General features: G+C 31.0%; 1 protein-coding gene across 1 annotated transcript; it reads right to left on the bottom strand.

Annotated features, from left to right (window-relative positions):
- Positions 1–2361: 2361 nt before the first annotated feature.
- HELRODRAFT_159332 (hypothetical protein) lies at positions 2362–4330 on the bottom strand (the record flags this gene model as incomplete). Its single annotated transcript, XM_009011221.1, has 3 exons — positions 2362–2453; positions 3427–3477; positions 4132–4330. The coding sequence occupies 3 exons, from the start codon at positions 4328–4330 to the stop codon at positions 2362–2364; spliced, it is 342 nt and encodes a 113-aa protein (XP_009009469.1).
- Positions 4331–13982: the final 9652 nt, after the last annotated feature.

The following is a 13982-nucleotide window of genomic DNA, read 5'->3' on the forward strand; positions in this document are numbered from 1 at the left end:
ACACGTCACAGCAACAACAAAAAGACAAAAAGAGAGAATGAGCAGATAAAAGAAGTATAAATTGATTTCTATTCTCTGCATTTTACTGCTCGCCGTGGCCTAACATTAATAGGTTCATCCAAATCATCACTATCATGACTACAAAGTACGGGGTGGTGATGATGATGGTGATGATGACAATGATGATGATGATGATGGTGGTGACGACGATGTTGATGATGATGATAAAGAAGATGAAGATGATGTGAATGATGACGACGATGACGATGATGATGAAGAAGATGATGAATATATTTATGATGTCGATGATGATGTTGTTGACGATGATGATGCTTATGACGATCATGAAAACGATAGAGATGTAGAAGGTGAGGACAATGATAACGTTAACAAAGATGATGTTGATGATGATGACATTAATGATGATGATGGTTAAGACGATTATGGTTACGACGATGGATGATTTTTACGATCTGCTCAGAAATAAAATGAATATAAAGAAATGCTCCTTGTTTTAGATTGCTCGATAAAGCAGAGAATCAAAAAAGGATTTTGAGAATGGAAGGACGCTAACGTTGATATTAACAGAACATTAGAAAGAAATAATGATGTACTTTTAATAGTTGAGTGATAGTGGCGGATCAAGACAACTTGCGGAAATTTTGAATCAACGTACATTGTACATTAATTAGAATAATGATAGGTTAAGTTATAAAATGAAATTATGAAATAATATTAAACTGGTTGTTTTTCTGTTATAGATGATATTAAAACTGCAAATTTTTTTATATCTGTGTAAAGTAACACGCGAGAAACTCTTCGTAATACATCTTACATCAACGTTAATTCAACAACATCAATCGCGCAAACAACATAAATAACATTCATAACAACCAAAATAACAACATCAACAACACCATTAACGACAACAACAAAAACAACAACATCAGCAAGAACTTCTATAGTTACAAATGTACTTAGCATTTGGTTTGAAATTTTAAAGTTGTGAACTGGACAGTTGAAGCGGACAGGCGCACATGAGCGCATGTCATTTCAGTTAATTATGGTGATGTTGTTGTTTGTGGTGACGTCACTTTAGCTAATTATGGTCAAGTTGTTGTTTTTGTTAATGTTGATGTTGTTGTTGATGTTTTTGTTAGTGATGTTAAAATTTTATTACAGTGATTTCGTTGTTGTTGTAACGATGAAGTCGTGGAATCTAGAATGACTGGAGAATTTTTCACGATAATTTTGATAGAAGTATTTTCTATAATAAGAGTGATTAAATGATAACAACAATGCTAATTTTAATAATGACAATGCAGATAATGAAATGAATATATGCTATAGAATGGTAACAATTAGTGATGATGTGAGTGTCATGTTCATGTTTTTGAGATGAAATAAAAAAGTTCATGAACGATTGTTGATACTGGATGATAATTTAAGGCGGACGACATGCTTGCATGATGTAATGACGATTGTTAAAATTGTAATAATAATTTTAATACTGTTAATAACAAACAGTTAGTTTTCCAGCACATAAAAAATTGTTTGCTAAGCTAAAATTTTAAAATTTTAATTTAAAATCAGTTTAATTTGGTAGAAAGCATTCTTTCCACAGATTTTCTTTCTGAATTTAAATATTATAAATCGCTATTACTGTGTTGCTCAAATTTTTGAATAAGTTCTCTAGCATTTTTATTTTCTTTTTATCGTCAAACTTTCAAAAAATCTGTGTTAAGTTGTCCAACAAATGTTTGCAATGTTGTGTTCGTGGCACTAACGCTGGAGCGTTAAGAAGGAGCCATCATAAAGCGATTAAATAAAACATCTTAAGTCTTAAATGCCAGCTTTCTACGTGCCTTGCTCGATTTTAAGTTTTTCTTTCACAATTCTATTTTAAATATTTTGCTGCAAGTTTTTCACAATAACAAAAATTTTTTTATTAAAGTAATGCAATTTTTTGGTTTTTCATACAAAACAACATCAACTAGCACATCAACAACAACATCATCAACCATCACAACAACAACGACATCCCTAATCAGTTGTTAAAAATATCAATATTAAAATAATTGTATTCAACGACAAAAATGCTTCTTTCTCCCATTGAAGACTGAAGAAAGTTTAAAATTGATTTTTTTGAAGTAGCTTTAACCAATTTACACAGACGTTGGTTACTCGATACAAACATATGCGCTCATATGTATCTGGATAACAATGCATCAAACTAACAAATTTCAACAATTTCAACAGCAACAACAGAAACAGTAACATTAGCAGCAACACCAGTATCAACAACAATAACTACAGCCACAACAACAGCACATGAATGTAGCGGCCTTGTTGGCGATAATTTCAGCAGAACTTCTTAATACCTAACAAGGGTGTAATTGTGAGGGAATGCCTTGATGCTTCATAATGATTTATGAACTGTTGGTTGAGAACGGCTAGAAACGATGAAAAAAAAGGTGAAATAGAAAAATTACGAACATAAATTTATTTATGAAAATAAGTTTGACCTTATTCATGTTTTATTTTTTCCAATTCAATGGCTTGATCCTAATGAAGATTTGACTAAGTTGCTATCAAAAATTGTTGAACTGTTAATTTTTATTTTCATATCACGTCCAACTGATTATAATATTTTAAAGACTAGGCTTGTATCATGCGCACTGAATGAAATCAATTGTTCGTTTGAATGGATCAACTGATTGCGGTATGACGAAGGAACATAAAATCAATTTAATAATTAGAAATGAAAATTTCCCTTCTGGGAATAAATTTCCATTGCATTGGAAATGAGTTGGATGCCGAGAGGAAATCTTCTGCTAATTTTTTTTATCGCCCACACCATCGTATTCCTACTGTGCATATTGTGATTGATAACTTTCAATCGGTTGTATGCTCGGTGAACATTTCTGTGTCTTTTGTTGAATATCCATCCATCTATCCATTCATCTATTCATCCACTTGTTCATTCATTTATCCATCGATCTAGCAACTAACTTCGAGATTTGTGATTTTCTGAAAATTTTTTTAATTAATTTTTTCCCTATTTTCTCATTTTTGGTGGTCGCACATTATTAGAAAAATAATTTTACTCAACAATAATTCTTATGAACGGTCTTTAATAAATCGAACTTTTTGTCGTTGGTCAGTGATTGATATGCCTTCAAATGGTTTACATTTTTTAAATCCTCTTTTATTAAGTATGCTTTTTGTGAGCATTTTTAATCACCATGAGAAAAATTATCTTTTAATTGCAAGCAACAGTTTGAAATGAGCTGCTGAATGTATGCTGCCAGTGCAAACTCTCCTTCATCGTGCTCGTTTCATTGTGTAATAAAATTATTAAAATTGTTATGTATTTCCAGACTAATTGTTATTTCAATTGAATTGCTACTAAATGAATATTCCAACTTGGGAGGAAGAAGTGGACGCGGGGAGGGAGCATGAGATGCCTGGACTGCCCTGTATGGAGCAAGTATGAACTTGTAATTTATTCAAAAAAAACTATTCTCCAACAGTAAATAAACTCTTTTTTGCCTCTCTCTTATTCCAATTTTATTTCTTTTATAAAATTGCTTAAAAAAGTAATGTGGGAATGGAAAAAATTTCTAAAAAATGTATTCGATTAAATTTATTTAATTTGTTATAGATTAGTTGTTTAGAGGAAATATTGTTAAATATTTTTATACCTCCTTTAGAAGACCTATAAACTATCATGAATATTAAACTAAAACATTCTGATTTTGGTAGAAAAGAATTTCTTTGCATTCTGCAAAGTGTCAACAAAAAAATGAAGACATTGAACTGTGGAATGATTTACAACGAACTTATTGAAAGACAAACGCAGACCACTTATTTGGCGTGCATTAAGTAGAAGGAATATTTATGATAACAAGGACGTAAAGAACGTTAACGTGGTCGACCTGCAGACGACATTCGCGCGTAGAAACTGCAGGCAGTAAAAATATGCGAACGGCCGCATATCATTTCAGCGGTTGAGGCGCCAAAGTGGAGGGAGGCATGCTGCGATGTTTGCCATGTAATTTGACGATGCATGTTAATTGTGATGGTCGTCGTTTCAAATTGTGATGAACGAGCCACCATCAATATGCCAACCTTTTCGCGCTGCTCTCGTCACCGGCATCATCATCGTTATCATTTCTATCATCGTCATCATTTTAGCCATTACCATCTTTTCAGCCGTCATCGTTATCATTTTTCTCCTCATCATCGCCATCACCTCATCCTTCCTCTTCCTTACCATTTGAGCTCTCTCTTCCCCACCTACTTGACATGCGCAAACACGCAGGCGCATGCCTGGCGCCCCATTTGACGGCCAGAAACAATAAGAAACAAATGAAATAAAAATGAAATGATTTTTCATGACAGGAGTAAATAAAAGGTTGCCAATTTATATTACGTGCTATGCGTCTTGCTGTTTGCTCGTGCCAATCCAAACAACATTCCTAAACATACATACACAACACACGTACCCAAATATGTTTTTGTACCTGCACACATGCGTATCCGTATGTACCATACCCAGATCATAAAAATTTGAAATATGTTTGAATATGATGGAATGATTCAAAACTGCGTAGTTACGCCTATAAAGGCACGTTGAAAAATGCAACGCTGTCTGCCACTCCTACGTTTTATTTATTTTTCATAAGTAGAAGTAATTATGAAAAATTAGTTACCCACGGTGGTCTGCGCTGAGGATGTGCTAGTGATGAGATAAAAAGTTGAAAACAAAAATTTCTCTCGGCGACTGTCAAACAATTTGTGACGTTGTTACTTTCAAATTAACAAAGTTGATCAATCGCTCGAAAAAATTACTCGAAAAGTTGTCGAAAACTGTAGAAAACTTTTTTTTCTTCATTTTGTTAATAATTTTTTTTTTAATTTGAAAAAATCTTTTAAAAAATCTCTTCATGACAATTTATCTAATGATAGCTGTTTGTTCGTGTCTATAAGCAATGTTTCTTCTGTTCTTCTGGAATTTCTTGTTGGCTGGCCTCCACCGTGCATTCTCTCATTCCTTTCCAACAAAGCAGACCCCATACTATCATTCTATCTCACTCACTCTACCACATATGACCTGACCACACAACTCACATCACACTCCACAAAACAGAACATGAATGAATGATCCAGATCAGATTCGGGTTTTCCAGCAGAATGTTTTAAAATTATTATTTTTTCTGTCAAATTGTTATCGGGCTTATTTTGCAAGTTCGCTAATTTGCTAAGGCTCTTTATGATCTCAGACATAAACCATCCATTCAGTAACCATAGTGACGTTTGATTAGCGTTGTTGAAAACTTTGAAAAAGTTTTGAAAATCCCAAAATAAATATTCTCAAATTCGCATCGCATTTTAAGTTTTACATTTCTGTTGAAACTCGTCTCACAAGAACGACGCATGCAAAGTAAAAAAATATCCATCCTATGTTCTTGCCATCAAATTTCATCGAAAACTATAATTACATAAAGAAGAACGAAGCAGTTCTTTATAAGCCACAGCTTCAATTATTTTTAAATGTATATAAATAAATTCAACAATAAAAAAGAGAGAGAGTGAGAAAATCAACATTAAGAAAGAGAGAGAGAGAGAGAAAGGAAGAGAGAGAGACCGTGCATGTTTATTAGCTCTACCAAATACAAATAGATAAATTATTTATTTATTCTTTAATTGTAATTTTTATACAATTAGTTTGGCCCAATTTTATGAGCATTTAACAAATGTTGTCTTGTTTAAATACGTTGATAAAAATTATGATCATAAGATAGATGTGTAAGTGCAGGTTTATTTTTTTGTGAAACATTATCAAGCCTTTTAATATAAACATGATTCTATCACTCATCTTTAACTGAAGTTATTTTGGTGAATATTATCTTTATGAGCTATGAATAAATTGCTATTTTAATTTGTTATTAATACATTTAAACGTATATTTAAACATTTTAAGATGTTTCCTTGAATCAGTTGTTATCATCAGGTGTGCAGACAAGCTGCGCAGCGCTTCCAACTTTCCAAATACTTAAGCAAATCCAATGATGGAATGCCATTGCTTCCACATACTTGTGGAGAGTTTCTTTCACACAAAATTATTTGAATATACGTTGTATGTACTGTGCATATATGATGCCAATACATAGATGAGCCTATATCATCCGCATATTTTAAAGCATTAACAAAACCATTTTTACATTTAAACAGACACGCATACACGATACACATAAATATACACACACGCACACATAGGCACAGAAGCACTGATAAATACGCATATAAAAACGCACTTACACGCATTCACGCTTATGCGCGAGCACCTCAACTGTCTCGTTCATTGTTTTATAATGCAATTATTCCACTGTTACATATAATTATCTGTGCTATTTGTGCGTATTCTACACACACACTCACTCACTCCCTCACTCACACACACACACACACTCACTTACACACACATGCACACAAATATACTTATATATGCACGTATACATTTTGTATTTGTCAGTTTTATTAAACATCAAACAATTAAACTATTCATTAAATGTTGATAACAAACTGACAAATTAGATTTTAAAATAATGAACAAATTAATATTACGAGATAACGGGACCAAGACTCGTGCAGGAATGTAATGAATGAATAAACTGAGTAAGCTATGTGCGGAAAATAGAAAATTTTCCCAGCATTCCACTACACACATACATATTAACACATACAACGACAACAGAAGAGGGCGTATGAATTGGAAAGGGCACTAAATCTATCGGGCTAACTTACGTAGACAGTGGTTTGAAGAATGTCAGTAAAACTAAATAAATATATGTATAGAAGAAGTAAATATATATATATATATATATATATATATATGACTTTAATTTAAACTATAAAACTTTTTTGATATTTTGAAAAAAGAATAAAAAAATAGAAAAAGAGAGAGAAAAATGAAAATAGAGATTAATGACAAATGATTAGAAAAATATGTTAAATTGTGCTGAATTTTTCATTCATATACTTTAAGAATGAATTGTTGCGGATGCATTGATGATGTATTGAATACTTGCCTGTCATCGATCGTCAAACAGCAATTCTTTTAAAAATTATTTTGTTACTTCTAAATCGAATAAACATTTATAAAGATGTATGTGTATGAAATGTATGTATATAAAAGTACTCATGTACTCATGTCAAAGTGCATGTATTAAGTACATGTACTTCGGTTGGTCTGTTTATAAAAGTATGTTGAACTGAAAAACCAGCTTTGAGCATCTCAAACGCGTGATTAATTAACTGAAATAAGATGAATGAATGAATTAATGGATGGATGGGTGCAAATGGGACTGATGAACTCTCTCAATGAACTGTTTGATGTTCTGTCTGGATAATTGATCTAATTGACAAATAGGAATTGAATGAACACTCATTATCTTTCTCTGTCTCTCTCTCTCTCTCTCTCTCTCTCTCTCTCTCTCTCTCTCTCTCTCTCTCTCTGTCTCTCTATCTCTCATTTACTCATTCTTATTTCTTTCTCCTTATGTTTATAGAAATAGATTTTTTTGTAGTAAAATATTATTAGAATGAAATTTAAGGAGTGCGATCAAAGAGACTTTAATGAAACTGTTGTAAATTAAAATAAAAAAATAAGAACAAATAAAAAAGATGGAATGAAGTGAAAAAGGGGCATGGGGTGAAAAATTGACACGAACGGAAATGACGAGATGGAATGAAATAAATTTTAGCCAATCAAACAAGACTAAATGAAAAAATACTCCAAAACACATAAGCATATAAATATATGTGTGAACTATAGATGTAAATTTCAATTTTCATGAAATTCTCGCATATAGTCGTCCTGTATTGATACATGTGGAATGCTGGTATGTTGTTTGTAGAATGTTTTAGGTGGTGCAGGTTATAATTGACTCACACTCACACACAATGTTCAACACGACATGTATGTACATCCCAAACAAGAAGTTGTTTTTTGATGTGTTGAAAAAGTACTAGACTGTAGACTTATTCAAGTCAAAAAAAGATACACACACACACCCACATACACACACACACACCTACACACACACATACACGGACACACACACAAAGACAAACACACACACAAACAAACACACATACACGCACACACAAACGCACGCACACACATTTCATGTTCGGTTTTTGTACTAGGCAGGTGTTTGTTCACGGACGCGCTGTTGTAATCATGAAATATTCGTCGCCAAGCTACGTGATAGTATCAGGTTTCTTCCGTTCATCCTTTGTTGCATATTCTGATCAACGTTTTTAATAGATAGGATATTTAAATGTAGTATTTGTCATTGGTATTTCGATGTATTTCTCATAAAAAACACAAATTAAATATTTTAACACAAAATTTCAGCTGTTTTTTCTAATTTAAGCAGGCCTTCAAGTAAACTTGTTTCATTCGTAGTCGGAGCCAATAATTTGGATTAGAAATTTTTTAATCCTATTTCAGCTTGATCGGTGAAAAATTTTTTTCGACTTATTTTGTGAAAGTTTTGAAGTTTGGCCTCTATAAAAATTCTCACATTAGTTTTAACTACATCCATTATCAGTAATGAAAAGAAAGAACTACTTCTGTTGCGTCATTCGTTTTATTTTAAATTTTCAACTGATTTTCTTTAGAATTATTATTTTTATTATTTTTCATTCGAGGCTATTAAGACTTCAGTATTTTCATTAACATAATTTTAAAGTTCGGTCTCTGTTACCATTCTTTGTAAATCTTTATCAGAAATATTTTCTGATGATATTTTTCGCCTAGCGCACGGCATAGATGCTTTCGCGGTGTGCAACTGTGTATACAAAGTAATTGTTTGTCGTAAGGACATGAAGGATTTGAAAACCCTTTTTTATAAAAAAGATTTTCAGAGAAGATTTTTTTAAGCAATTTTGTCGTGTGATGATGTGGTTGGAGGAGCCTAATCGTGTACCGACTTGTTCAGTTGTTTTCATCATCATCATCGTCGACGTCATCCTCATTGTTATCATCGTCATCATCATCATCGTTATCATCATCGTCGTCGTGGTCGTCATCATTATCATGGCCAGCGCCAGTCAACCTGTAGCCAATTTCAAAAACAATAATTTATTTGGAGTTTAATTTTTTTCTGCCTTGTCACTTGAAAGACCAGTAAATCTAACTGACTTGCATAAATCTTCCGTCGCATCTTTAACTCTATTTCTCTTTCTTTCTCTCTCTCCCCTCTTTCTTTCTCTCTATCTTGGTTTTCTTCATTTTTTTCTTTTTTTTTTATTCAGCGTAATCTCTTTTTTTGTTTCTTTTTCCAAACAATGTATGTAGAATTCCTAATAATAAAACATGACTGAAAAATGTTACTGAAAGAAAAGTAAAATTTTCCTACTCCTCTTTTTCTATTCATTTTTCCTACCTTATCTCTCTCTGTGTCACTCTCTATCTCTCTTATCTTTTTTTTTTAAATTTTTCTGTTATACTTTGCTCTGTAGTTTTTTGTTTGTATATCTCCTCCTTTCTCCCATTATCTTGCCACTAGTATTAAATGTTGCTCTGGAATGTTTTATCATTATAATTTATGTTCTTTGTCTTCTGTCCCTAGTATTCCACCCAAAGTCACTTAAACGTAGACATTCTATTGCCGCAGTAAATATTGTTGTAGATGATGTTGTTGTTGTTTTTGTTGTTTATGGAGTTGCTGTTAGTGTTGCGAAAGTTGTTGTTGAACGTTATCTTATCAGAGATTTTTTGCATTCCCTGTTTATTACTACTATTTTAATTATTATCAATTATTGAATAAACATTTGTTTAGGGCCTTCTTCCATATAAAAGTATCTTGAAATTTATCAGACTACAATGTGATTAGTTATTTTGAAACGCCGTACCGTTTTTTGTTGAATATCATATAAATAAATAAATAAAAATATAAATAAATAAATAAATATATATATATATATATATATGTTTTTACAATATTCTATAAATTCTACCGAATGTTTGGCGTTAATATGTTTGTAGTTCGTTTTTTCGAACTACAAACATATTAAAAACGAACTACAAACATATTAACGCCAAACATTCGGTAGAATTTATTGAATATTGTAAAAATTATGGTCTATTACCAACATATATATATATATATATATATATATATATATATATATATATATATATATCGATTTTGAATTTTAATAAACTAAACGTTCACCAAAATGCAGCATGAATTCGAAAAATAAGTTTATTTTGAATTTTAATAAACTAAACGTTCACCAAAAAACTTTAGTGAGAAAAATCGAAAAAACGAACTACAAACATATTAACGCCAAACATTCGGTAGAATTTATAGACAATTGTAAAAATTATAGTCTATTACCAACATATATATATATATATATATATATATATATATATATATATATATATATATATATACAATATTCTATAATGACAAAGATGATGACAATAATAAGGATGATGATGATGTTGATGATGATAATGATAATGATGATGAAGATGATGATGAATGTGGTAATGAGGTTGTCTTTTATGGTTTTGTTTGCTCTTGTCGACAAATTTTATTGCGGCTGAAAGCAGGGACGCTCCACTGCATTCAATTGAGGGAACAACTTAATAATTTTTTAAGACAAATAAATAAATAAAAAATAAAAATAATGAAAAGTTAATTTAAAACGTTGGCTTAACCATTTATGATTAAATGCAATAACATTAATAATCATGTCGTGAAAAGTTTTGTCATCTTCTTCGTCATCGTCGTCATTTTCGTTATCATCAATTTGCAAATGATCAAGATGGTTCTCGTGACGATTATGCTGTACCATCAATGTGATTAATCATCATTATTTTGATTGATAAATTGTGAACGTGGTTTTAAAAGTTTTGATGTGGTCATTGTTGATGATGGCAACGCTGTTAATACGAGCAGCATTATTTTAATGCTGCAATCCTTGACATTGTTAATGTCATAACATAATAAAATTTTTAGCCACAACTTAAAAATTAACAACATGATATTCATTTCTTTGAACGCCTTTTTTACACCAAAAATAGAAAAAGAAAGAATAGGAAAAAAGAGAGATATGAAAAAAAGAGTAAAAAGAGAGAAAGAGGTTTGGGAAGTGAGAGCATGGCGTTAACATTAATCTTTGAAAAATTTATGTCCCGTGCATAGCGAGCATCAATATTTCAGTGAACACGTGCACAACTCGTTCACGTGATTTGACGGACGACAACCAATTTTCATCATCTATATATTTGCTGCTGCTTCTGCTGCTGCTTCTTCTGCTGCTTCTTCTGCTGCTGCTGTTGATGATGGTTTAGCGGCTAATGTCGTTACTTTTTGGGCTCTTGCTGATGGCATGGTGGTAGTTTTTTACTTGTCTTTTTTTTTCTTAACGTTGTTCATATGAAGTTCTCACAGATGTTAACGCTACACTGGCATTTGTTCTAATTAACGCTAGTGGTGCATTGGTTCATCTTGCTTTTGTTCTGTTTAGATGGATTTGTATTCTTTTTTGTGTGGCCATGATTCTTGCTGTAGGAAACTACCCGATAAAATCTTTCTGAACCTGTTTAACCAAATTTTGGAGATAATATTGAATGATGTAAACTACTGGAGGTATTGAAACTTTTTTTGAAATAATAATAAATAAATTTTATTCAAACCGTTTAGTTCCTTGTTCAAAGGAGTTTATACTCATTTTGTTTTTCATGACGAAATAGAACAAACTAAAAATTAAACTAATTTATTTCAGTGGCCCTATATTTTTAAAATGGTTTTATTTATTTTTTTAGAAAGACAATTTAAAGTTTTTTAAACCTTAATATAATTTGCTCCTTTAAATTTAATAAAACTCATCAAAAAAATAAAAAAAATTCGTTATAAATGGTGACGGTTATTGGATTAAAACTTTAAATAAAAAAATGGATAACAATAAAATTCATTTTTATAGCATCATAAAAATATCACAACATTTTTTTTACAAATTTATTATATAATGAAAAAAAATATGAATAGAAGTAGAGAATGAGAACAAAAAGTATTAAGAATAGCAACATTACAAAGTACATTCGTCTGAGTGATTGACATGTAGTCCCAGCATCCCATTGGTCAGCAGACTTCACGTGATCATTTCACTTCATCTAATAAAATGCAGTTACATACAAATAATTTAAACTTTTTTTTGAAAATTCTAATTTTTAAAAGTTCTGAAAATATACCTAGTTCATAATGATGACATTTTCGTTGACATATTTTTCAAAAACTAAATTATTTTCTAAGTTTATTTCAAATTCACGCATAATGGTGTACAAAAAACTTTCGAAAAATTTTTTATAAATTCCCACGACCGCAAATCTGGCATGCCCGAACTTTCTCACACTCTATTTCCTTTTAATGCCTTTTATTTGTTGTAGCAAATTTAAAAAATTTGTTGAATTTTCAAGAAATTTTAAATAAAATTGTGTTTATTTTTTAATTTGAATGATTTATTATTAAATCACATTAATCAATCTTATTAAAAACAGCAAAAATATCGCGTGTACAATGTTTGCGAACAGAAATAACTATGTAACTTTTTTTTAACAGTACGTATGCATTTAACATTTTTGTGAAGCTGGATGCTTTTTTTTTACTTTTTTTTAACAGTACGTATGCATTTAACATTTTTGTGAAGCTGGGTGAGCAAACTTTTTGCTGTGAGGGCCGCATTGAGAACTATTTGACTTTTGACCTTTGGAGGGCCGCATATGTACTTAAATAGCAAACTTTATCGACTTGGGAGAAATTTTTTTTTAAGATATGTGGTTCCTTTTCTTGGTCATAATGTCTGGCTAACAACCTTTTTTTGGCGAACAAGGCCTCGCGGGCATCACAAAATAGCCTATCCCTGTTGTAAAGATTACCTTGCTGCGGATTTTTTGATACATTTATTCAATTATTTGTTCATTTATTTATTCAAAATTATGAATATTTTGATATTATTGCGTAATAATATAAAAAAAAAAAGTTTTATTGCCAATATTATTTTTACTTTCGATATTTTTTATTGAGTAAAATATTATAAAGAGATAATGATGGGAACGAAAGAGGACAATCAAGCGTGAGAATGTCGATAATCTTGCCGTTGTTGCTTTGTTTATGTTTTTCTGTCTATGTTGTTGATTTGTTGTTTGAGTCGTTCTTTTGTCTATGTTTTCTGTTTTTTTATGATATTTATTTGTTTGTGGTGTTTATTTGTTTTTGTTGCTGTATAGTTTTTGTGGTTTATGATGTTGGTGTTATGATGTTGTTATGATGTATATACATTAATTTTTGATTGATGTTGTTCAGACTGAAGATTAGGTTTTTAATCAACGCAGTTTTTATTTACAGTTATTAGATAATAATTTTGTCAATTTACTTATTGCTGTGGCTCAGTTTGTATATGTTGCTGTTGTTCATGTTATTGATATGTATCTTATGTTATTAATGTTATTTGATAGCTTTAATTGCGTTGTTGTGGTCATTATTTTTATGTTGGGGACTATAATGTTCATGGTGTTTTTTTTTTATCTAAAAATGTTTGGTCTATGAGAAATTTCTGTTGCTGGCTGGTTGTTGCATTTGTTGATAATGTTGTCGCGGTCTGTAAAGTTATGAAGTTGTTGTTGTTTGTAGAGCTATTTGTTGTTGCTGTTTTTTAAGTCCTGATGTTGTTGTTTATTTAATCGTGACGTTAACTTTGTTGTTTAATCATGATGTGGAAATTGATGTTCATAAAATTGTTGCTGCTGCTGTTGTTTTTGTTGATGTTATTGATGTTGATGTTGTTGATATCGTTTGTGATGTCATTTTCAAACGGTAGGCTAGCCAACAATGAGAACACGTACTTAAATATTTATACAATGGTAATAATAAAAATAACATTAAAGATAATGTGGG

The sequence above is a fragment of the Helobdella robusta genome (genome assembly GCF_000326865.2).
Source record: "Helobdella robusta unplaced genomic scaffold HELROscaffold_1, whole genome shotgun sequence".
Classification (NCBI taxonomy): Eukaryota; Metazoa; Annelida; class Clitellata; order Rhynchobdellida; family Glossiphoniidae; genus Helobdella; species Helobdella robusta.